This window comes from Ciconia boyciana, chromosome 23, assembly GCF_034638445.1.
Source record: "Ciconia boyciana chromosome 23, ASM3463844v1, whole genome shotgun sequence".
Classification (NCBI taxonomy): Eukaryota; Metazoa; Chordata; class Aves; order Ciconiiformes; family Ciconiidae; genus Ciconia; species Ciconia boyciana.
Window position 1 is genome coordinate 2,206,734 of NC_132956.1, and position 26,099 is coordinate 2,232,832.

The 26,099-nt window shown below is 44.4% G+C and overlaps 1 protein-coding gene and 2 long non-coding RNA genes across 5 annotated transcripts in view; 1 reads left to right on the plus strand and 2 right to left on the minus strand.

The window, feature by feature from the left end:
* Window positions 1–12,162, minus strand: LOC140643177 (uncharacterized). The gene is made up of 4 exons (XR_012039532.1): window positions 4,574–12,162; window positions 4,153–4,271; window positions 3,025–3,347; window positions 1–2,551 (listed from the first exon to the last, which is right to left on the minus strand). It is a non-coding gene; the product is annotated as an uncharacterized lncRNA (long non-coding RNA).
* Window positions 10,326–18,343, plus strand: LOC140643178 (uncharacterized). Its single transcript, XR_012039533.1, has 3 exons — window positions 10,326–10,460; window positions 11,958–12,063; window positions 18,225–18,343. It is a non-coding gene; the product is annotated as an uncharacterized lncRNA (long non-coding RNA).
* Window positions 12,184–26,099, minus strand: part of CD46 (CD46 molecule) — a 24,493-nt gene continuing 10,577 nt past the window's right edge. For 2 of the 3 annotated variants that reach the window (XM_072844660.1, XM_072844661.1), the window contains one exon: window positions 23,422–25,361. Coding sequence is in view for 1 of the 3 variants with exons in the window: in XM_072844661.1 (XP_072700762.1) it covers window positions 25,310–25,361 (52 nt within the window). In the remaining 2 variants the exon portion in view is untranslated. Of the gene's footprint in view, window positions 12,301–12,630; window positions 12,738–13,678; window positions 13,846–23,421; window positions 25,362–26,099 lie in introns of those variants that run through there. The other variant, XR_012039531.1, reaches the window with a different exon arrangement.

Below are 26,099 nucleotides of genomic sequence, written 5' to 3' on the forward strand. Positions count from 1 at the left end.
GGCGTGCTGTTCAAAATATGTATTTAAAGAAGTCTTAAAAGTTTATACCTTCATCACAAGATATTCTTATTGCTTTGTTTTCTGGGGGGAGGAATAATATTAGAAGCTGGCTTAGAGGCTTAAAACCAGTCCTTGCCATTTCTTAGGTGCTGGCCCTTCCGGCAGACTGAGAGCTAATCCTCAGCTCTCCTTTCCCCTTTAAAGGAGTAAAACGATAACAGTCATGTACGGGCTGAGAAGGAGCTGTTTTGTGTGTTGTTTTTTTTTTACAAAGGAAAATAGTTGGCAGGAACATGAGCAAAGCTGAAAGTATTTTCATCTGTTTTGTTTTGTAATGTTTAATGTTTTGTTTTCTACTTTACGAATTATACAAAGGAATCACTCAAAACAAAGGTCTCCCATTCTGGAAGGAGAAAAAAAATCTACAGTGGGACTAATGTGACTAATCAGAATTGGCCAAGTAAGAAAAAACCTAAAATATCTTGAAAAATTACAGTATCTATTTTTTCTCAGGAAAAAAAAATAGAAAAGCTCAACGTCTGATGGAGATTTGTTTGCAAAATAATTCCATGCTGGGAAGAGTAATCAACTCGTGCATAAAAAAACTTTTTGAGATTAACTTTTTATTTTGTTAATCGCTTGGGTTTTAGAACTTACTAGTGGTTTTCAAATTATTATTGCTATGTACGTGCAAAATACCTGTCCTAACTTTTAAACTGTTCTGTACCCTTGTTTTATGAAAGGCTGCAGAAGAGAACTGACCAAAAAGACACAGTTTAAAGAAAAATAATCTTGGCAGTTTGAGGAGAAAACAGCTGGGAAAGGAGTCTCTTCTTGCTCCCTCTTTTTTTCAAGTATTTTTAAAAGATAATAGCTTATAATTACTTATTTTTAGAACCGTCTAGAAGCCTCGGCCGAGACCCAGAGGCCAGCGTGGCTCAGTGCTGTACAAGCAAAGACAGTTTATCCCTGGCCAAAATAATTTACAATCCCAGTTTCAAGGCTGAGACAAGAAGCAGAGATAAACCTCAGCCAGTACCTGCCAGCACCAAACCCAGCACGAACAGCAACGGTTAGTGACAGTGTCGGGGTACTCAGCTGAGCTGATCAAACCCCTCTGAATATTATAATTTTCAGCAATAAAAAGCATTTCAGGGATTATTTCAGATAAGGACGAATAATTTGTGGCATCAAGATTTAAATATTTTGGGAGTGTCTTGGCAGCCGATGCTTAATGATGAGCTGCGGGCAGGCGTGGTGCTCGCTCTGTGTGCGTCTGGCAGCTCCGGGGCACTCGTGGGTGCTCCGCTGGGGGTGGGAGTGGGGACTGAAACGTTCGTATGAATCACAGCACATTTCCCAATCTCTCACTATGCTTATAAAATCCAGGCAGGGGCTGCAGACACATGCATTCAGTGAGACGTGCCCTCATATCCATAGGTGTTTCTAAGTCACGGCCAAGCCTCTCTGCACACACGCAGCATCGCTCCTTTTCTGTAGGTGCATCCCGTAAAGCAGTGGGGAAACGGAGGAGGTCTGCTCTCGGATCCGGTCTGCTGGTGCACAGCAATGCTGACAGCTGCTTAGGGATGTCTGAGCAAATTTTCCTCTGTTTATTCATTTCCCATTTGGAAAATATTGCTTTGTCATATGAAGGTTGGTGAAACTTTTAATGGGAGGTTTTCTTGTACCCAGGGTGTGACTCCGGGAAGTTGGGAGGTGCCAGCAGGACTGACAACCGGGACTGTGGGACAGCCAAAACCTCTGCTACAAACTCAGCCGGGGTACGGGAGACCGGAGCTGCAAGACTGTCTTCTGTGGAGATCAAAGCAGGGATGTGCCCATCAGCGCCCATCAGCCCAAAGGTACCAGCTGTTCTGCAGTGCGTCTTTCTCATTTAATTAAAAATACAAAAAGCAAGCCCCAAATTCTGGATCTGCGTTTCAGTGCAGAGGGCAAATGAAGCTCAAAAATGTAAAACGAAATCTTTTCTGATGAGCTGTAAGTAAAGATACTGTTTACTGAAGTGACAGTCCTGCTCAAAACTAACAAGGTATTTTCCAGACAGACACCCTCTTCCTAACTCTCCTTTCCTCCAAGAGCCGCTCAGCCGGGCCCTAAGCGTCGGTGTTTCCCGGGGGGAGGCAGCCCACCAGCACCGTGCCACCCAGCGCATCCAAAACCTTACCACCACGCAGCGCAACCTGCCAGGCTGACAGCCCTGGACGCGATGCTGCCGACGTTTCAGATCCTGCCCTTTGTGATGGCTGTGTCCTAACATTCGTCGGGACTTGTTTTTTTTTCTAAAATACCCGAACAGGCTCAGTCAGACACTTTAAATGAAATTTTTGCTGTCCCCCCTTACTTGCGGGAGAGTTGTTCCTCAGATACGTAAATCCAAGATATTGAAGGAGGGGGTTGATGGATTTTTCCTTTGTTTTACTGGCTAGAAAGTCTTTCAGTCGCTGGCTGTTTTCCGCAGCAGCAGCAGCGATGTGTGCAGAGATCCATCTCAAGCAGAGGGGCCCTTGTGCTTACCTGGCGATTACTGCTACAGAAACGAAACGAAAAAACATAGCATTAATTCCTGGGTTTCTGATAAAACAAAACTGAGTTGTTGTAGCTGAAGCAATACATTTTCTGGCTAAATACTTAAATTGGTAATTAATATACATCCTTTAGGGGGGGGAAATAATTGTTTTCCATAGTTTCATAGGCTTTATGGGAGAAATAAACTACCGTAGTTTGAAAGCAGAGGCTTAAATATGTTTATTTCATACTAAACATTTTGTAATTCTGCTTATGAGATAGTAAGTCAGCTCTCTGTATGAATGCAGTCCAGGAGGAAATAAAACCAATAGGGATTTACGGCAGTTCCTATGGGACGTACTGGCACACCGCACCGCTCCGGGGGGTTTTAACCACGCCGGGCAGCTCTGGCACAGGAGCAAGCTCCCCCGGGGCTGCCGGCGGTTCGGGGATGGTGGGGATGTTTAAATCTTTAACCAGCAAAGCACACGTTACCTGAAACCCTGTTTTGCAGTGGTTTAGTCTGGTTTTGCTAACTGGGGAGAACAGATTTCCAGGGCTGGTCGCCGAGTTAAGCCTGTGCTGATCAGCTGGAGCTGGGCAGCCGAAGGCCGGCGAGGCGGGACGCTGCCGTCACTCCCGTCGCTCCCGTCGCTCCCGTCACTCCCGTCACTCCCGTCGCTCCCGCCGGAGGACGGCGTGTTCCCGGGGTTATGCAATAACGGGTGGCATGCGCCCCGTGTCCCCTCTCCTGCCGCAGTGGGCACCGATCCCCCCTCCATTCACAGCCTCTGTGTCCCCATGTGAAACGGGAAACCCTGAAAAAGCAGAAGTGTGGCTGTAATTAGGATTAATCTATTTTTAGCAAGCTGCCTGGTGCCCTGTCCATGCTCCAGCTGAGATGTTTAATTCTATCTAGCTTGACTCTTTCTGCAGTTGCACCCAGGATTGATACAAAAATTTTCTTTTAAACCTTGAATTTGTTGGTTTTTTGTTTTTGTTTTGGCTGGGTATGCTGGTTTTTACAAAAAAACATTTTTTTCCCCCCATGTTCCCATAGCTGGAAAATCCAGCACTAAAGTAATACAAAGGTTGCTGCATAAAAAAAGTTGTACAACTTTTACTATCGTTATTATTCATTTTACTGTGTAGTTTGGAAACCTAGTCATAGATCAGGAATGTGTTGTACCCTGGGCTGCACAAACAGCACGGAAGGAAAATTGCCTCTTCCAGACTATATTGAGTAAAAGCATGTAGTCATACCAATACAATTTCTGCTAAAAAGCATCAGGACAAGATGTTAAAGATGTCGATGAACAGCCAGCTGAGCACCTGGTCATTTACTGACCCCCTTTTTAAATATCTGCTCTTCACGTGTTTAACCTTTTATAATGTATTTGCAAAGGGAACTTCAAGTAAGATTGGCAGCTAGGTAGGAAAACACCGGGAAACACACTTGGCTCGAGATCAATAGATTCCTCCGTCCCGGTGATGTCTGGCTTTTGCAAATATTGATGCCCCGCGAGACGCTGGCCACGGGCCGGGCACCGGGGCGGTGGGAGGACGGAGCAGCCCCCGTGCCTCCCCGAGGGCCCTGTCCCTCCCCGGGCAGGGGAACAGTACCTTTAAAAGCAGCGTAAAGGCATCGGGTCTCGTTGAAGTTTTCCTTGCAAGAGCCGTGCTCTCCGACGGGTGGGAAGCGTGAGGGTGGTCCACTGCCGCGTGACGGGGAAGATGCTCTCCTTAGGAAAAAACAGGCTCCTCAGCAAAACGCTTTCTCTCCCAGAAAATACAGCAATCAGCCCAGGGGCATTTCTGCTTTACATGTAGGGGCAGGGTGTATTTTCCTCTACACCCCACCTGTCGTCCCCCCGCCATGTATTTTCATGACTCATGAAGCCTCAAAGTGCTGAGCGTGGAGAATGGCTATTTCTGTGCTTCCACTGCAATCCCTGCTACCTCCGACTGTGCCGTCAGTGCACCTCAGCCATGCACAGCACCCCCGCCGGCTCTATTCTTAGCAGCTAATAGCTGAAATAATTACTTTTGTCTCAGCGCTGTTGGCTCCTTAGATTTGGAACTGAGCAAAACCTGCAGCTCGGGGAGCCTGGCTGCCCCCGTTCCCTCTCCCACCGTGGGCAGAGCGGCCGGGGCAGCCGCCACGCCGACCTCCGGGCAGTGTTTCCGTCATCGTGCTGACCAGGAATGCTGCAAGACAGCAAGCAGAGTGAGCGGAGCTGTGGGTTGAGGATGCTAAATACCTTGAACCCGGCTTCAACACAGGGCATAAGCTCTGCTTTGAAGCAGCGTGTATGTTAACGTGGTGCCACCTCTTTGGAAAGGATCTCAGCTCTTCCAGCTGGGATTTTCTTAGACTTCACAGAGTAAATTCCAGGACTGCAGCTTTTCAAAGGGAGGGCCAGGTTTTCACCTGCAGGTTTCCATTTCAGTGCTTGCTTTATTGCGTGGGCTAGGTTTGCAGGAAGAATGCAAGCGTTTTATGCAAATGTGACTACCCAATGCCAACACATCCCCGACAGTTCTTGGGAAAGAACCCACCCCTCTGGCTTCGCAGTCTTTTGATCTCAACACCAGCTGCTCCGTCCCGTTCCCTTGAACCGCCCCCCCCAAAGAGGACTACGGAAAAACCCCACCCCAACATTCGTGCACAGTCAGCTGTGCACACCCAGCAGGAGCACGGAATCAACTTTAAAACTATTTCAGAAGGGTTTTTATTGTTATTTAAATGCCTCCCTGCTCTTCCTTCTGTTGGTTGGGACCCCAGTGAGAATAACAGCATTCAGGCAGTGCTGAAAATAGTGCAGAAGCCATTTCTCTGGCATTCGCTAATGAAACTTGTCTGGAAAACAACAAACCTTTCAGAAAAAAAAAAAACAAACCCTAAACCTGAATGTTTGTTGTGACTCTGTAACTTTTCTGTTGTCACAGCAGAACAAAACCTGACACCATGTAGAATATCCCTTCATGGACTCTGGTAGCTGTGTTAGCAAATATTCCTATTTTGGAGTTGGAAGTCTCCGTTTCCTGGAAGTCTGCATGTCCTGGTGACCGTTAGGATAACACTGTAAAACCACCGATTGTCTGTTGTTGTCCATGTACTTGTGAAAATAGAAGGAAGACTTCAAAGTTGTATTTCTGCTTTTCTTTGATAAATGAAAGAAAGTACCTCTCGAAATAATTTCCTATCAATCTCCTCTAAAAGCCACACTGTTCCGGCAGCTTCTGTGTCCGATGACGGTTACGTCTCACTAATTGACTGGGGGCCTTCTGTGCAATAAGGACTATAATTAAGCAAGAGGCACAACTTGAGTAAAATCTGGGAGCAAGGAACTCCCGAATTTCCATATCAGCATTGACCCTGATTCCACATACAATGTGGGTCAAATTATTTAACCTCTATTTAATTCAGCCTTCCCATATGCAAAATTGTATCAATTTTAAATAAGCAAACATTAAAAACTTACCAGTTCCCATAGGTAACAACTAACATTACTTCTTTATTTGCTGGCAATGTAGACAATTGTTTTACTATAGCAAAGAATTAAGTAGGATTTTTTTTTCAGGACCATTTACTAGTACAACATTCAGCTTAAAAGAAAATTTTAAAAATTAATCACCCTCTGATTGGTGAGGGCTAGGAGAAACAGTCCTGGCAGATGGGCTATCACGTTACTGTTTCTGCTGATATTCCTTGAATGGAGCTGGCTGGGAATTCTGTGCTGAAATAGATTTTTGTTGGAAAAGATCATTTTGCTGAGGTTGTGAGTGTTTTGTGAGGAAGAGGTAGCGCTGACAAATTTCACATTTTGAAAAAGAGCTATCCCACATCAGCATTTGAAAAACGTACTATTTGCATTTTAAAGGAACTTTCGGGACTTTTGGGTGGTAAACTGAAGAACGTTGTGCTACGCGTTATTATTGTTAACTTTCACATTGCCCTGTCCACCTCTGCCTGATTCTTTGCTCTTTCCGGTTATTACCAACCGCTCCCCGAGGAGACGTCATTCACATGGATATTGAGGTCAAGGGGTTATAGATTTACAGCTGCACAGACTTGCTATGTCTTGGGCAGGAATTTGTTTGGCATAGTCGAGGCCTTTGGGTTATTTGAGCTCAGCCTTTTAGTTAAATAGGAACATGCCCTGATTTTAACAATCGCAGTTTCCTGTAGTCGAGGAAGGTGTGGCCGATGGCATTTAAACGGAAACCTGAGCCAAGGCTTCACCAGCAGGAAGCTGAAAGTGTGGGTGGCACCACGAGGGTTTCGTTCGTCATTAAAAAGACCAAGGACCTTCCTCAGTGGATGGCTGAGGTTATTTTATCACCCACAGTACTGATAAGGTATTAGATGACGTGCATGAGGGTTAGAGTTTTGTAATGTCAGACTTCATATGTTATTGCTATTAAGGTCATTGTAACATGACAGCAGAAAATAGCACGGGAGATGCCAGAGAACTGAGGATGCCCCTTTACGTACAGTTTGGCATATAAGCAGCGGCAAGCCCACCCTTCCTCTGCTCACTGATGAAATGCTCCCTGATCCTTTCATGATGCTGAGGGAAACTGTCAATTGACAGTAGACTTGGTAGTGACGGCTGGGGGTTCAATCCCTCCCACTCTCCTGAATAAATTTATTTTTCCCCTAACATCCAGCCTGAACTGTTCAAGTTGTAAGTCGAGACATCTTGTTACATTGTCTAGCACTACTGAAATTTTGTTGGTTTTTCAGCAACATTGTAAGCATCCATGACACAGTTGTAGTCACCCCTCGCTTTGGAATGGGTACTTACACTACATTTGCATGGTGAGGCTGATCTCCCCTGCCTCCCATCACGGCCATGGATTATTTCCATTTACCAAACTTGCTTTCTAGCCCGGGACTTTGCTTTCTCGTAGTCAGTTTTTACAAAACCAAAGTTCTGCCTCCTGCTTTTATAGACAGAGTTGGGGGGGGGGGACACGATGGACGCGAACCCCAACAAACAACAAAAAAGCAGTAACAAAACACCTATAGGGGCTCCACTTAAACCAGAAAAGCAGCATAGATTTCTAGCATGGAATCACGGCCTCTTATTTCCTTACTTCAGCTCACAGAAAATGCCAAAGCCTGTCCAGCATTTAACTGACTCAACTGTGTGAGAAGATGACTTTATTTTTTTGGGCCTCATTATTCAGTTCCAAGTGCCGAAGCTTTCCATTGTGCCATGTTTTCTTAGTTGCCCACTTGAGCGTTTCCCAGCGCAGTGCGGCTCTGAGTCTTCCTGGGAGCCTGAGTACCACCATAAAGTAAATACTTACAGTCAGGTAAAGGTAGAAATGTTCCATGGCTGATCATTTGCAAATGAAAGTAAACCATAAAATAAATGCCGCCTTTCCCCTGAAAGCAACCAAAAAGATATAATTTGAAATAAATCAAAGCTCCATTTTACTTGCTTAATATACCACAAGACTGACAAAATCGCTGTGAGCTAAAAGCACCAGTCAACTGTCCCATTTCTGAGGCTCCGAGTCTTTTATCTTGCTCCAGTGCCGTACGCAATCATGTTCAGAGCTTCGCTGGGTCTCGCAAGTCCAGCGAGATGGCCTCTGTCTCATCTGCACCGCGCTGGTGTGTTGTAAATCAGCCGCACGCTGACGGGGAAAATGGGGAATGCGGAAAATCCGCTCTGACCCTGCACTTTGGTGGAGCTTCTGAGATAACTCAGGGGTAACTGAAACCAGCACAGACAGCTTAACATCACATAAAACACTGGCCTACTTTAGCGAGTATCACTGCTGGGTGACTCATTTCAGTAGCCATAGTGCTCTTACAATTTTACCTTCATTAACTGAAGTGGTTAATGCTTGCAGCTTTGGCCACAAAGCGTATATGTAAGGCTTGAAGTCCCATGGGTTTGATTGCATAAGAAACCATGTCTTGTGGCATTTAGTTGATCAAGCACTACTTCTTTTGGTCACATGGAGGTTTGATTTCCCCTTGCATCAGCTAAAACAGACCTTTTAAATTTTTTGTAACGGTGTCTGACTGTTCAATTTGCAAGGGTCATCCCCTTCACCCCACCCTGAGAGCCTGCACTGCTCTCCCAGGTCCCTAGCTCATAGGATCCTTTTCTTTTTTTTGTAGACTCATATCTGAAAAACCGGGAGCTTGTAATTCTTCTCATTTCGTCTGTGCGTAACAGGTGTCATTTTCAGTGTAGTACAGACAAATCCCAAAATAGCTCAGGCTCTTCAGACGCTGCGAAGAGAAAAAATAGTGGTTACTTCAGCTTTGGTTGTAGTGAAAAACCCAAAGCTTGCAGCCAGCTCTGAAGTCCGGAATTAAAATGGCAGATGTAGCTGTGTAGTAGTGATCTCTCTCTTGATTCTGTGTTTTTCAAATGGACTGCTGGCTCTCTCGCTTGCTCTTTTGTATGTGCAGACTGACGCATGAACTCCCTCATACAGTGCTGGCTTTCCATTAGCTTCTCTTTGATTCCCAGATGCTGCATCTACCACTGATCCTCCTCCACATTTTCCGGTTTTGAGGCTCCAAGACAGGAGCGCACTGCTTCCCCTGCCTGGTGCTGAAGTTGACTGAAGGCACCAGAGTTAAATGCCAGGGGGCAGAGGCAAGGAGAGAGGGTTCGTCTGCAAAATTTCTCTTGCCTGGTGACGCCTGCTGTGCTAAAGAACATAGCTGTTTGTGGACTTTCTTTGACAGAGATTAGATTCTGGTGACTCCAGGAACGTAGTTATTAGTTCCCCTGCCTACGCTGAGCATTTTGAATCTGTGTGTGTGATAACACTTATTAATACTGTTCAGATTAAGAAGAGCCTATAGCTTCTAGCACTTTCAGTACCTTATCTTACATCATGCACCTGCCCAGTGGCTGAACCACATTCAGATCAATGTCTTGCGGCCAGCATAGCAGGGTCTTGTGGGTCCAGCAGTAGCCTCATGCTTTTATGCCCAGCAGACCTGTGGTCGTTCACAGGAGCAGTTCCTTTTAAGTTGCCTTGTGCTTCAGGGTAACTGCCTGCTGAGTATTTGCAAGACATAGGCCTGAAATATTTTATTTTAGGAAGTCAAGTAGTGGTTCCTGTCACCGAAACAGTTAATCAAAAAGCACAAACTCTCTACTGGAACGTGTGTGTGTGTGCCCGTGTGTGTTTTTGTTTTTTAGAGCCAAGAAGATTTGCTTTGGTTTTTTTAAAGCAGAAACCACCACAAAGTTGGCTGTGGTTTCAGCTGCGCTTGTTCGAGATCTGTATTGCTGACTACCAATCCTAAAAGAGTTAACCTAGTAAGTATGACTCAGAAGCAGAGAAGGAGATGCGAGGCTGAGAGCCTTGGAGGAAGCACAGAGACAGAGGTGAGGAACATAATAATTACCAAAAAAAGGTGCAGAGTCCAGGAGCGACGTTCCCCTCCGTTTGCCTGGCCCTGGCACCGCTGGCACGGGCTCCCTGGAAAGCTGCAGTTCCGCTCTTATAACACAGGGAGCAGGCTGGAGAATTTAGAGCTGCGTCACAGAGCTCAGCGAGAGAGTGAGAGAGCAAGCTCCGTCGATAGGTCTACCAGCAACAGCCCTGCTGCAGCAAGAGGGGAGAGAGGCAGCAAGAGAGGCAGAGAGGGCTCCAGAAAGAGAAGTAACACCAACACCAGGGACTGGGCTCCTGCCACCATCCAGTGTCATTTAAAGATCGTATTTGGGCTCAGTTGGCGTAGGAGGCTTCGCCCATTGACGATGCTGGAGACCCGGCGCGCTTAATCCCGCGGGGAGGGAGAGTGGGCAGACACCGAAAGGGTTAACGGAAAGGAAATTTCTGGAACCTTCTATTCTGCGGCGCTACACAGCGAGCGGAGGGCTGAGGACTGCGCAGATGGTGCACGGGCAGAGCTCTTCGGTCCGGTTCGTCTTTCCCACGTACGTACCCTTTGATCAGGATGGGGCTCGAGCTGCATCTACGTATTTTAATTATTTGCAGGGTGTCCCTTTCCCCCGGCGTCCCTAAGTTCGGATCCCAGAGTGCCTTTATTATTATTTTGGCTGGGTATGATTGCTCTGTTCTGCGTCAGAGCTGTTTTCTCAATGGAACGACGGCACAGGTTGTACTAATGTCACTCTTGCCAGCATTGCTGTACTGCAGAGGAGGGTTAGTAGTCGTGGGGGAGAGATGACAACTTTGCAAAGACTGCTGTTTTCATGTTTTGTTTGGGCTTTTTATTCCCCCCGTCTCTCTAAAGGCTGGCATGTTGGCGAGGGTTTGGTAGAGGGGTTAACAGGCGCTCTGCGTTTCAGAGCTTGGAGGTTTGTCACTGCGTAGTTCGGAAAGTGGTAAACGGTGACGCAGTGATCATTGCAGGGCATGTCGTCCAGTTTTTAAAAGCACTGGGGACAGGTAGACGGTGCCTTCCAGACGCTTCCACACCAGCTGAAAGGGGTTAAGGATGAGTCGAGACGGGAAGCTAGCATTTAGGGATTAAATGTCATCATTTTGGCGTTGGAAAGTTGTTTACCTTGCTCTCTCCGTGTCTCCATGTTGGCAGCCTTCCAGCTCACATGTGATAGTCTTCCCTGTACTGCTGCATCATTAACTAAGTGGCAGAGCTGGCTCCCCATTGGCCGGGGAGGGCTCTCAGCCCAAAGACGCCGTCCGATTGGCGGAGGAGGTGATGGCAGGTGAAAAGCCCTCCCGGATTGGTCGAGGACTGGGTGTCAAATCTCAACGTTGATTTCACTTGCTTCAAAGTGCCGGCAGCTCCCTGCCCGCTGCCTGCCTGCTCCCTGCCCGCCGCGGCTCCCGGGGCTGCTGGGTGCCCCTCGGGCAGGGGCAGCAGGCAGGAAAGAAGCAGTTAACTCCTCAGTGCAGTGGGTGCCAGAGCCCGCACCCATGGGTGCCCCGTGCGGGTGCCAGGGAGGTTTCGTTTCGCCGTGCAGTTGTGACGATGACGTGTCAGAGCTGCAAGCCACAGGGAAGGGGAAAGTACGGGGGTTTGGGGCTTTTCTCCTCGCTTTCTTGCTTTCCTCCTTCTCCCTTATGAGGTGGTTAAGTGTTAGCAGGACTGTAAACTGCTTGGGGCAGGGATTGCACCTGGAAATTATGTCATGGGAATAATTAAAGAAGTGAAAAAGACTCTTGCCCAAGCTCAGCTTTCGTTTGCATAAGTGTGAGTTTGCCACAGGCTCGGTAACATCAGGGAGAGCTGAAGCCAGCCCTAAGTGACAGGTCTGTAAAGGTTTGCAAAAGAAATAACAGCGTTAGAAAGCAGGGATTGAAGGAGGATTGGGAAGGACTGGGTAAGGATGAATGGGAGACTGAGGGCAGAGAGCAGCTCCAGAGAGAGGATGAGGAAATGAAGGGGAGAACACTTTTCTCTCTTAACCATTTACTATACTATTTTTTCACCTCTCTTCTTAAAGCGACCAGCTATGAAGATGGCAACTCTGCCTGGAAGTGCTGAGGACACAACCAGCTTTGGGCTTGGTCCTTCCGGCCGAGGAAGTCTCCTGATTATGCAGTGGAGTGGTAACTTTGCTTTCGCATACGGCAGGGAACATTATTCCATAGCCTTTCATCATATCGAGGCTTAAACAAGTTTAAGGATATGGTAGCATAAGCATTTAGTCTATATTACTCACTCGCTGACATCTCAAGCGTCAGGTCCGGTTGTTTAGCAACAACCGCTGGGTTCAGAACCGGCTCAAACATACTGCGTCCGCTGTCTCCATTACTTCAGCAGCAGCCTGTCCTCCGAACGGCAGTCTGAGAGAGAAGGAGAGAGAGAAGGGCTGTATTTACACACATACACCCACCCCGACCGAATTTTGGTTGTTCGGTTACAAAGGCCGTACGCGCTGCGGTTTTATCCCCGACTCCATTCCTTTGCGCAGTACCGTAGAGGGGAGGACGCCATTTCCAACGGCAGTGCGGTGGTAGGAACAGGGAGGGAAGAAGAAAACAGACAGCAGGTGCCACTCCCCACTTTTTTTCCTCTTTCCCATCTCCACCTTTCTTGCCTCCCTTCCTTTTCTGCCAGATTCCATAGGGAATTTCAGACTCTTACTGCAGTCGTCACAACCCCTCCTGACTCACTGAGCCTTCGCTGGCTGTAGCTGGCTCCCTTGGAGCATCCTTGCCTCCTGCAGCGCCAGTTCCGCAGAGCAGGGGAACAACAGGAATAGCAGCAACAACGGTGGTCCCTGCAGCAAGACGGACAGGCATAAATACACACACATACAAAAACAGTACAAGGCAGCCGCGCAGGTAATTCTGTACAGCCAGGAGCTGGACTGAGAAACGATGCTCGGTTGCATGGAAGACGGGTGGGTTGAGTTTGTTTTACTGAGTGCTGTCTGAATGGACAACCCTTTGCATTTTTCCCCATCACAGTTGTGGGGTGGAAGACCCCATTAATTTGCAAAGCTAGTGCTTCTTAATGGCATTTCTCAGTCCTTTGGAAGGAGGTGCAACTGGCAGCCAGTATACTTGCTCAGGCATATGCGTACTTTTTGAGTATCTGTGTTCAGGATAGGGATGCATTTGGTTTCATTCCTTTTGCTGCCATCTTTTTGCCACAGTGATAGTTTAATTGTGACTAAATGCAGGGAGGGTAAGGAGACAGAGATAAGAGAGGAGTTATTTCAATGTTAAACTTCAGCTGTAAATCTCATTACTCAGGAATTGAGGTTACTGTCAGCAGGTAAATCTGTGGGACTGGCAAGAAACAAGGCTAAGAAGGGGACACGGCATATTTCTGTAGGACGGTAGCGATTTTGCGCATCGGGATGGTATTGTTACTGTATGTTAGCTGTACATGGCTAACTGTTCCATAATGGTTTTCTGCGTATTGCCGCAAAAGGACTTGGGAAAGCTGTGATTTCTTCCTCCCTCTGACACTTGTGTGTGTGACATTGTGTAAGCTGATTCATTTTTCTGTATTTTGGTTTCCTTCCTTTGTAAAGTGGGGTTTATTATCTCTCAGCCTTAGTGCGGCATTATGACGCAGTGTTTGTTAATGCGTTGGGTTTGTTGGCAAAATACATGCAATTTTCTTGGGAGTTTTGACTGTTCAAGGACCACAAAATTTGCTAAAGGAAGTTAAGGATTGCAAATGCTCATGACATAAATTTAAAAGCATTACCGTCTTATTCTTCTTTGATATCGAAGGAAGGCTCACTGACTGACGAGACAGCCATGATCTCTTTCTGCACTTGTTTTGCCGATGGTCATGTTACATCTGTGACGCAGTCCGATTTTGCTGTTGGTTCCTGTTTGTGCTTTGCAGAGTTGAGCTGATGAGGGCACAAGCTTGAATACGGTTAGAAACATTAACTTAATATTGATGTTAAAGTTCGCAACCATACCTGAAGTGGCAGGGATATCGGCATCCACCTATTTCACCACCCACAAACGGTGAAGGAATTTGAATGAACACAACAGCACCCCTAGCCATTTTGTTGCTCGCAGAGTAGACTCTAAGGCTGCAGCGCTGCTGCTGCTGCTGCTGCTGCTGTTAATTTCCATGTCAGACAAATACAGTGTTGGGCTCTGTGTCAGGAGCTTTACTGATGCTGTGAGAAGCTTAAAGTCTACGAGCAAATGTTTTTCTTTTCTTATTTGGGAAAATTCATTAAAATGTCCAAATGCCAAGTATTCTACCCTCACTCCTCTTACAAATCACTTCCAGACCCAGCCAGAAAATTCGCTGCTGCCATGTATTTTTTCTAAAACTCGTTCATGGTGTTTTCTTACAGTTTAATATGGGTGTGGCTGGGGGGAAGGGTAAGATTTAAGTCGGTTAAGTATCTGTATCGCTGATGCTAATGGTCAGAGATGTAGGCAAGAGATAAGAGTTGCCTATCTCCTCTATACATCTGTATATAGATATAGGTAGTCCCAAGCCTAGGTTGCGAAGATGCCCGTGTTATGGAACAAGAAGGGAGTACTCTATTCTGTTCTCACCCACCCGTAAGTTTTGGTGCAAAGGCGGCAGTAGAAACGGCCAACGCGGGAATCTCACAAAATGGTTCCAACAGCATTCGGAGATGCCAGTGCCGTTTATACTGGCACGGCTCCGAGAGAGGTACCGTGAGCTGCCTGCTGCAAGGTCATTCCCCTGACTCATTGTCAGCAACCAGTTGGTTCAGGAACTCCCAACCCACATTTCTTACAACTGAGGCAGTGCTTAAGTCCTGAACCTGGAGGTGAGGCTTGAAAATTAATGCTACAGCAGTAGTGGGCCACTGAGTCCAAAAGTGTAGATCCAAAAAATCCTGCATCTCTGAAGCGTTTTAAAATCCCTATCTATAATTTGTTTCTTGAGCTAACTACAAAAACTTCACAGTAGTTCCCTCATCCCCTTTTCCCCCAAGACTTCCTCTGGACTGCTGGGAATCAGGAGTGGCATGTATTTAAGGACTTGGCATCAACTTACACTGTGTTCCAGAAAAAAAGAAAAAAGTGTCTGCATATATTTGCATTTGTGTTCCCATAGTTGTTATCAGGTGGACTCCGCAGGCTGCTCTAAGTTCACCAGTGTCTGTGAAGCTAGTGTTGTCTCTCATGAGCTTTCAGTTTCAGGTACCTCAGCTCAATAGCTGTCTTGTCCCCTCCCAGGTTTCCACATTTTTCTCCGCTGTTCTATTTGTCCATGTCACTAGTATTTTCAGTTGACTGAGGGCAATATCAACCATGGATATATGTTAGGGCTGGCTCTAGTTTTCTCAGCTTCATAGGCAGCAGTGGAGTGGTTAATGCCTCAAGGATCTTGAGCAAAATAACTTATTTTGTCCCCATCTTAGCAATAACAAAGTTCAATTTGGGGGCATGCTATCTGGCTCCTTTTGAACAGAGAGGAACACGGCGGCCAGTGCAGGCCAAGCACAGATGAGAGTGGACCCTTCCTGCTCCCAGTTTTGCTAGCCCACCTCCCCAAGCCTCCAGCCCTGGGCAGCCTCCTGCCCTGAGCATGCTTAAAGTCAGCCTTAGCCTTCAGCATCATTATTCTCTAGTTTTCAAAGGGAAAGAACCTGGCTGCTAATCCTGATGCCAGTGACGACTCTTCGCCTACAGGGAGGCATATGTGATAGCTTGTCTGCTAAAAACTGAGCCAACACAGTGTGATTCAGACCTTAAGCTTTCCAAGGAAGAGAGCTATTTCTGAGTTAAGCATATCTCTTCAGCTCCCCACACAAACACTCTTTATCCAGTGCAAATGGTGCATAGTAGGTGTCCAACAGCAGCCACTGGGTTTGTATTTGGATATACAGCTCAAATGCTTCTTAAACATTGACGATGGCTCTCAAACATACAGTGAAGTTTCAGTGATAGACAGAACGATGGAAGTCCTGGGAACAGGTACAAACCAAACAGCTCACATGCTCAGGGGACTCATCCAGGAGTTTGGTCAATGCTTTTCTCCAGCTTTTTTGCCAGGTCCTTCTACTGCGGATAGTGTTAAGATATGGCACGGTACTGAAGGCATGTTTTCAAATGTCCAGTTTAAGGGCAGGTTATACTTCAGTGAACATCTGGCAGTATTTGTATCCTTATGCTCTTCACTGGCACAGGACATTCTTTTGTCTCTTGAACGACACAAAGAAAAATAGGACTTCCCTTGACATTACCTAAAGTAGCTGGAACGGTAGTGTTGGGGGAACACCATGTTCCTGAACTGACTATACAAATCACAGCAATAATCTCCCTGTGACTGCTTGCAAGACCTGCAATCAATACTTTATATTCTAAGGTGATGCTTAGGTACAGAAGTTAGGAACAGAAAATTACTTTTCTGGTTTTAGCTACTTTGGTGGATAATTTTTTTTAGTATAGTTAGTTTTGTAATGTGCTGTTCAGTCAAGCTGTGTATGGCTAAATTTGATGAGTTTTCAGTGCTGCACCTTCCTACTGCTCTTCCACAACCCAGGTCGTGTAAGCGCGATGCTTTTCTTCCCCTCTGTAAGTTTGCCCAGTTTCACCTCATCATTCCTTGTGAAATCTGAAATCCTCAATAGGATTCAGCAGTTCAGTAGCTCCTGTGCCCTCCAAACAGGCTGTGGTTTTGCCTGGGAACTCTCAGGAAAGCAAAGATGGAAGAAAACTGTGTGACTCCAGGCAAGTCAAAGCAATTTCAGATGAGCAGACAGGAAGCAGAAGATTAGAAACTGTAGCCCTAATATCTAGCACTCCTGGAATGGTCACCATGCTAAAACAGCTCCCTTCAGTTCAGAATAGCTTTGGGGCAAGCAATAGCAAATAGCAAGTAAGTGTTATATTTTACTTAATGGTCTGAAACAAAGTGCTGGCATTTAAAAAAAAACAGGTCTTGTGAATAAATCCTAATTATTTTAGTGATGTTGCACTGTTATGAACTATCTCCAAGTTTCTCCAAAAGATGTGTAATCTGCAAATTAAAGGTCTCTTGCACTTTTTTTAGCCTCCTTTGTTAGACTCAAGCGCCACAGAAAATGTGGATCAGTATGGCAGAACCATAAAAAGAAGGCTGGTATGGCCCATCACATCACCCAGTGCGCCTGGGTCAATGCTAGTGTTGAACTATCTTGCCCTCAAAATGAGGTTTGCGGCATCCAAACCACCAATACCTCTTTGCCAATGCTGACGGCCAGTCTGTGGCAGTCTTCTCAGCATTGTTTAGGAGAACCCTGGTTGGCACCAAACCCATGTTGGAGACGAGCTCTTTCAAAACTCACCGAAAGCAGCAAGAGTTAACCACATGCTAGTGTGCCTTCAGTGAGGCCACCGTGCAAAGAGAAAAGGCTGAGATGCACCTCTCGGACCTCATCACAAGCAAAATTTCAGCCACCAGTGTCACTGCCTATCACCTGGCCTGCCCTAAACTATCTGGAAAAGAGCTGCTTCTCCCTATGTTAAAACAAATGAGCAAACAAAAACCTGGCCTTCCTCTCACCCCTAAACCCTTGGACCATTTTAAAAAATGGATTAGCATGATAGGCAGCTTGCTGACAGTTCAGCACAGTTAGACAAATGCTAGTGAGTGCTCTGACAGATTACCCTTAATAGGAATTGAAATTAGTGACTCAAATGTCAAGCAGGCCTGACTGTCCCATTGCTCAAATAGAGCTAAATGGGACAAGAGGCTCTACAGGCTTTTGCCCACAGCATGCCACAGTCTGGTGTTCAGCCTACGTTTGGTTTTTGGGCGGAAAACACAAGGGTTGCAGACCCAGAGTGCCTGGCTTTTAACTTTACTATTTATACTGCAATTGTAAGGCTACAATAGTAGGAGTAAAGGAATAGGCTATGTTCACTCAGGAACGTGATCTGGAGTTTTTATTCTGGTCCTAATCAAGGAAAAAAAAAATCTCCATTATGCTTTAAACTCACTGGGAAAGTGCATGTTTTTGCTGCCCATAACAGCAGTAGCATCTCTAGAGCCATCTTCTAGCCACAAGCACCAACTCCACTAAGCAATGCAGCATCTACCCTACCTTTACTCAGCCTAGGTCAGTGCTACTGCTGACGCAGAAAGCGTTACACACTAACGACTGGCTCAGGCTGCAAGTTAGGGCACATTTGTCCATACCTGACCTACGCAACACCACACAGTAACAGAACCGCACAACAAACAGATGCAGTTACACGCTCCCCTGGGCTGAGGAAGCTTTTTTGAAACCTTAGAAGTTCACTCATTTCAATTCCCCTTACAGGTCACCACTTGTACTGTCACACCCCTGTGTCCTGCACCTGGCCCTGGTCTGACTCATTCCTTGACTGTGAGGATGATGCATCGAGCTCAGATTTTCTGCATGTAAAACAGGAATGTTTTCTCCAGGGGAGACCAGAGTCTGATGCACCATGAGTTTCACTCTGTGATTTGAAAATGAAGAACAATTATGATGCACACAAGGTCACACAGATATATTTTGCTTACTGTGGAAGCCCCCGAAGTGCCTTAATTTATCTGCTGTAGGTTGTGAAAAATCAGGTCTGTGACATCCAGGCTTGCCTTGTTCCTGCAGACTAGATTAAAGGTCTTAGGCTAGGGAGGAAGTTCCCTTTCATGGGGGAAGGCAGGGATTTCTTCCCTTTTTGCCTTTGTCTCGTTTAGAAGGTATAAAGCAGGGTGAAGTCCATGAAAGGCTTTGAGATATTCCTCTGAAAGAAGCTACAGAACAGTACTGCCACTAAAACGTGTCCGAAAAAGGAGGAAAACACCAGAATGATAATATTGTACTTTTTCTGCTATTATTTATTGAAAACTCCAGAACGCTTTGACAAAGCCAACTATAGCTGATAGTATTTGCTTGTCTCCACACATATGTGTGTATGTGTGTGTCCATATGTACACATTCAACACACACCCAGCAAATGCTCGAGACAAGCACGGGTTTATTTGTTTGCACGCGTGCATATTAACAGTTGAGTGCTGTGTATCACAGCGTCTTGAACTGCTCTCTTTTTTTCTCCTCCCCTCTGCATGCTGCCTGCCCAAGCATGCTATTAGGTTTGGAAAGAACAGCATACACTGTCACAGATGTATCCTTCATAAAAGGTGTACCTGCAGTTTGGCAGAAAGGGCTGACACCTTCTGGCTGCTTGGAGGGAAGGGGAGCTTGATAAGGCAATAGGACAATCTTCAGGTAACCTGGAGGAGGGGCAGCAGCAGCAGCATCTTAATTATGCTGAAGTGAAACCTGGTTTTATCAAACTACAAATAATGAACGAGCCATTGGTCTTCAACTGCTGTGTATTTCTGGAAAGGTTAGTCTGCTTTGGAGAGGGGAGGAGAAGGTATGCATAGGTATTCAGACCCAGTTCAGACTCTGGAAGTCTCATACCTCTACAGAAGCTCTCATTTTCAGCAGCACAAACATAACTGACATTTCCACCAACTGTTTTTGAAAACCCTAATAAAAATTTCTTTTTACTGTTAAGGCACATGCTTACTATTGAGACAGAAAAAAAGCCCAAAGCATCCCTCACTTTGAGCCTGTTTCTGAAAGATGTTGCTGTGGTACTTCATCTGTGCTGCAGCTGAGCTCTAGTCAGCACTAACTCTTGGTCCAGCTTTTCAATAGTACATCTTCATGCTGATAATACAGGGTGCCTCATAAATAACTGTGCCAGCAAGACAGACACTGGGGAGGGAACCTGCTTTCCACTTGTCTTTCACCCTGTTGCCCCAGTTAATGGATTTAGAAGCTACAGTAATCTAGTACAGTTCTTTCCCCTTCCTCCACCCCCCTTTCTTGGAAGGACATGCTCGTTTCTCTGAGCTTTTCCTCTGCTGTCTGTGGGTGTGCATTAGGATGTAGGCATTGAAGCAGATTCTTGGATCTGGTTACAAAACTAATGCGAGGAGTTGCCAAAAACCCAGGGCATCAATAAGTGAAACTCCCAGCTCCACTTCTGCCCCACTTTATTCCATTTTACATCAGCTTCTGCATCAGCACAGGTTAGACACAGTGGCTAGGGTCTGATAGTTCCTGAATCATGCATGTGTGTTGTCATTCACAGGCTTCAAGCCACCCCTTCTATTCCTGCTGTACTGAGACACATACACCACGGGTTAACTACCACGGCTGTGCTGCACTACAGCACTGCTCAGACCTATTCCATTTCCAATAACTGTCAGCCACTCATTTTCACACTCTCCTACTTCCTCGACAACTTTTGTTGAACCATTTACAGTTAGATTTGCAAATGCTCCCTTTTTAGGTTTCGTTCTGACCCACACTCAAAGTAGCTTGCATGCAATTTATTTTCATTGTCCCTACAGAATTTTAAACTTGTCTCACAAAAATCTGCAACTCCTTGCTTATGAAAAGCATGCTATTTCCAGGCCGTGTGATACAGCTGACAAAGGAACTTCCATCCTGATAGTCACATTTCCTTTCCCTGTCACAAAAAGCACCTGATCTGTCCTCTCTGATGATGCTGAGATCAGTAAGTGATGGAAAGTCAGAACACACTCTGCCTTGGACAGAATGAGGTATACAGCCAGGTTCTACCTGCAATGGCACGAAAAAAAGTGTTCCTGTACAACACAAACTCCCCCCGCCCCATCAGTAGCATACTCTGCAATACAAAGTAGTCTACTTGCTCTTTTTCACTGCTTGCTGCTAAGAGCTTCAGTATATTCCACCTGGCTATGAAAGGAAATTACAGTCATTGCCAGAGTGGTGGGTTTCCTCATCACATTATTTCATTTCTCCTACATCAGCCTCAACTATTCACAAGATGCCAAAAAAAATATGTGTCAATAAAATAACTATCCCAAAGTTCACTGTCTTACTTTCTAATAAAATTAAATACATGAATTTTTCTCTAGGTACGGTGGAGATGAAGGATTTTCTCTCTCAGCCTGCAGCCATGCACGAGATGTGTCTTCCTCTGGAAGCTGGTTTCACATGGTGGCTTAGATTTTCCCACTTTGTATCTAGCACCATTTGAAATCAGTGTTCTAGGAGCAAGAATTACAGCGTGGGAGGAGACCAAGCAGCTGCTAACTTCACCAACAGCCTCTACTCCTTAAAACAGCACTTTTTCCAATGGTTATTTTTTTGCCAGCCATCCACTTTGTAACATCATCCGATTTCTAGACACTTATACAACCACTGTATACACCCTCTCAAGCTAGGGCCACAACAGGAACAGCTTTCTTCAAATGTATTTCTACTTAATAAACAATGGATATTGAGTTAAAGTTGTCCAGAGTAAAGTGATCCAAAAGTTGCATGAAAACCAATGTAGTACTTCTTGCATCTTGACAGGCAGAGTACGTTTCCTTTATTATACAATCACTAGGACCCTAACATTTAATTTACTGAGTCAGAGCAAATGTATTTCCACTCTGTGCTTGGGGACTCTGTCGCCATAGAATTATCATTCCGTAGCTCCCAGAGACTTGCTCTGCAAACACAGAAATTCCCTCCAATAATTTGATCTTGGCAGTTAAACACAAAAGTGCCTTGAGCAGTCATGATGTCACACTGGTGTGCACAGAATCCACTCCTTTTTCTAGAATTATTTTTTAAGTTTATTACTAGTAACTTCTAGCAATGTTTCAGATGACTTCTATACCCTTGCATCCAAACCACGAAAACGAAGCTAAACTATTTTTGCTTGACCTCACTATTGTCAAACATGTTATTATACACAGAAAAAACGATCGCTGTGTGGATGAAGCATTTGATCAGACTACTGAATAGTCGTCTTTAAAGAATGCGTAGCTGTCATCTACAAGAGGATTCTTCTCTGAGCCAGGAAAATGTCTCTTACACAGGCTGACCGATTTCTCTTGGTGTTCAGAGTCTCAGTTTTTGTCTAGCACCATTTGAAATCGGTTATGATGTAGGGGGAAAAGCAACAGTAATGGAAAACTTCATTCCCCCACCCCCCAAAGTCCTTATAAATAAACACCATCAAAAGCATGATCTTGCTTCACAAACACGTATGGTATGCTCTTCTGTTCTCTGACCCGAAGTTAACACCTACAAGCCGAACATCCTGCACAAAAGGAGGACAGTCGGCATCACGTTCAACTAGGAGGGATGCTTAAAGAGAAAGCGAAGCATCTGCTCAAACACCTAACTAAGATTCTTCAACTCAAGCAAGCAAGGGCCCATGTGTGAGAGCGCAGCCACCTAACTTTCTGACCAGTTATATTCCGTGTGCTATTTGTTTGCCTTAACCTGTTATTTACTCAGATTTTTTTTTTCTTCTTTTAAATAAAATTGTGTGCTACTTGGTATTGGGCTCTGTCTCAGGTAGACAGATTACACGTTTCCCTGCTGGACACTATCTAATTGCTGCAAGTTTCTTCATTTCAGTCCCCAGCTCCATTTTCACCACCCTGTATGAACCATGCTCAAAAGGGAGCATTAACACTGATTTTAAGCGTAACCCTGAGAAGCCTACCAACCACTGACACTTCACACTACTTAACGTAACACTAAACTAGGCAATACTGTACCTATGGTTTGTTACTCCCACTGTGAGAACATAGCTGGTTTTACCAGTAGATGGCAACAACACATTTTTATAACATCCAGCCTTTTTCTTAGCACAAGTTCATGTGTTCATGACTCTTAATTATCAGTTCCAGATTCTAAAATGAAAGAATTCACGTGGGACTGAGTTTTAGAAAAATGGTGCAGAATTCATGACAATTAGGACAAATTAATCTGTAGCGTTTAAGTCCAATTGCCTAATAGCTGCCTATCCCATCAATGCTCACTGCAATCCCAAAACTTCATAGACTGTAAAGCTGTGTAGTCTACATACTGTCATCATTTGCTGTCCACACCAACTGATTTTGAGTATCACAACCACAAATAAAAAAAATATGGCATATTAGTTATTTTTCTATTCCACTCTCTGAAAGGCTTCACTCTGTAAGGCAGCTGACTCCACACATTTCTTTGCAAAGAAAATTACACTTTGAACATGAACCTCATACAATTAAAAATAATCCCATTCTACTTAACATTTTACTTGAAAACACCTAAGCTATATTCCCTATGGATTACACCTGTCACACACTGGGCAAAAGTGCCAGAATGCTCTCTGAGCTTTGCTCTTGACTTGGTGTTACATCAGAACAGCCACGTGATAATCTGCCTCTTCTCCAAGTTTTTACCGAGTTTTTCAGGACTGAACACTGGAAGGTTTTGAGGTTCTGCGAAATTCTCTGCACTTCCAAAAGAAAACCAAAAGGCTATGAGGCTGCTCAGCAAATTAAAACACATTCTCTACACTACCATTAAGTAATTCTGTGCACAAACTGCAAACTGATCTCAACAGTTACCACCTAATGCAAGTTTGGTTCAGGAAAAATCATCTTAAGAATAAAGGGAAAATAGCTGCTTACCACATGACGAATGAAAGACAAACACTTACTGCTAAATAATTTAACATTTTTATTTGTAATATTACAAGTCATCACTAGTCTTTACATCCAGAAAAAAGTGTAAAAATAAGGCCATTTTTTACAGTTATTTCACTTAAGCATTAAGTGCGTTTCAGCATATTTTATAACATTGAAGATTAAAAAATAAGCTAGCTAGTGACCAACACTCCATTCCGAGCATATTATCATAGTGTTTACAAACAATTATCAGATGAGGTATCAGCTAGGCAATGAACAGCAAGTCATTCCATGTAGCCAAAACCCCTTTTTAATAACAAAAGGCTATTATGAACTCTGACAATATAACTGCTGGGATTGTCCCCAAAAGCCCTATAAAGCCCTAAACAGTTCTATGTTATTCAAACAATCCGTTCACGACAGTGGAGAGCACTGCCAATCTACCACAGACAAGCAAGAATAGTTGAAATGCTGCCTCAGCCATCTGAAGTGAGGCAATTTGATTTTTCTGGGAAAACTGGTTCTTAGAAGCTGCCTGTATGTTGATAGCAAACTCAGAGATTCACAAAGCCAAAACCAGTCCTAATTAAGCTTTTGGTTTTAATAAGAAATTAGAAATAGCAAGCATGCATTTAAAGTAACAGCTATCAGTGCACATCTGAGTCTCAATTCATGGCAAACGCTGTGATGCGAGCTCCTGGAGTCACAGTCTTGACTAAAACACTTCATGAAGCAAGCAGCTATCTAAAGAGACCACAGCTACCCCACTGCCAGCATACCCAGTCCTTCACGCCCGCAACTAAGCTGGCTGGGTCTTCCTTTAACATCAAAGGAGAAGGGAGTCAGACAGGGAAAGGCTTCTGTTTCTCAACAGATATCTGATGCTAAATCTAGCATTACAGAGCTAGATTTAGCATCATAGTCTGTATACAGAGATTTGAAATGCTATATGTGTAATATATGATTTCAAGTAAAAAAAGCAAGGAAGCTAGATCCATACAGCACCCTTTCTATCCTGAAAAGCAACAAAATTATCTCTGAGACTGACATCAAGGCTCAAGAAAAATCAAGCGTCCTAAGGAACTTACACTGTGCTCCTGACAGGAGATGGCTACCACTGATTTCTCAGCAGTTCCTTGAATTAGGTACCTTCTGTCAATAGGCCAACAAATTCAAAGGCAGGGGATACCTTTGCTATAGAAACCTTCAGTTTTCCATTCCAACAAATCCACTGTAGTCTTTCTGGGACTACATCAAAGAGCCAGCAATATATATGGCTTTTTTCCTTTTTAAAGGCAATGGAAAATCTATAAAACACTGATTTAAAGGCACATTTTAATTAATTAGATATACAAAAAACAACTTTGGCAAACAAAGAGGTAGTGTATACAAGATCTAAGCTGTGATAGTTTCAAAAAGACATAGCCTTAAATGGCACCAATCTCTTAAGGAAATTAGTAATAAAACATTTCAGAATACAAGAGACAACAATCATTTATACCACTTCAACTGCAAAAATGAAGGAGAAGCACATTCGGGTTTTAGTGAGCAGAACTAGTATTAGATAGTCTTCTGTAAGAAAAGAGAGAGCACTGAAGGCAGCAGGCAGCAGCAGCTGGTACTATGACAGTGATACGTCCAGTACTCCCGCTGACACAGACACTCTTGCATGCTACAAGTATGTGCCTTTAAGACTGTTTCACATACACAGAGAAGACAATACAAGTGGCCCATAAGGAAAAGCAGATATATATATATATATTTTCTTTTTACCCTATTAATGATCTCCTACTACAGTTAATCAGTAGCATAAGACATAGTACAAGATATTCATCTGCAGAAACTCAATGCAGGTGCAATCATTTTCCATTTCTGATAGGTATAGTCAACTGCAAATTCCCTCCCACACCCAAAAAAGGTCATTCATGCTTTACAGATCTTATATTCGGCAGTATATGGAGTGCTGTCGCGTTTCCTACAAACAAAAAAACAAGTCAAATCAGAGATTTTTACATTTAAATAGTTTTTACATTTATTCTGAAAGCACATCCTTACTTTTATCATTAAATCAACAGGTAAAGTCATGAAACTACATCATTATTTGTCCTCTTCTTACTAAGCAACTGCTAGACTGAGGAGATTTTTTGCTTCATTTCATCCACTAGACTGCTAAGAATGACCCACAGAGTAGAAGAGCATTTGATCCAAATGGACCATTTCAAGTGATGAACGGACCATGCCTGAGTATTATCAAAAACTGAAAACAGACAGAACAGTTACAGAATTCCTAACTAATTTGGAGACTACATCAGGACCATCCCTTATAATTTATTTTAAATACAGGATGTTGTTTAGTACATTTTATAACCAGAAGCTGAACATTAGTTTGTGAGAATTTTGATTTTGTAGTCCGCCAACAGCAAATTTACAATACTTAAACATATGAGGATTAAAATTCATAATTACATCCATAGATATGTATTTTCAAGTTCTTGAATAGCTCCTGTTTTGCTTTACAGAAAAAAAAACCACCCCATACCAAACCTCTGCACTATTACTCTAGGTCTCTAAGGAGTTCTAGATACTGTAAGAAAAACGCAGGGGTTAATAGTGTACACACATACCAGACCATTAATCTCTCTTATCATTGTCATGCGTAAGAGGTAAGATTGGCCATAAGAACTCTTGATTCCTTTTTTCCTCTCTCCAAAAA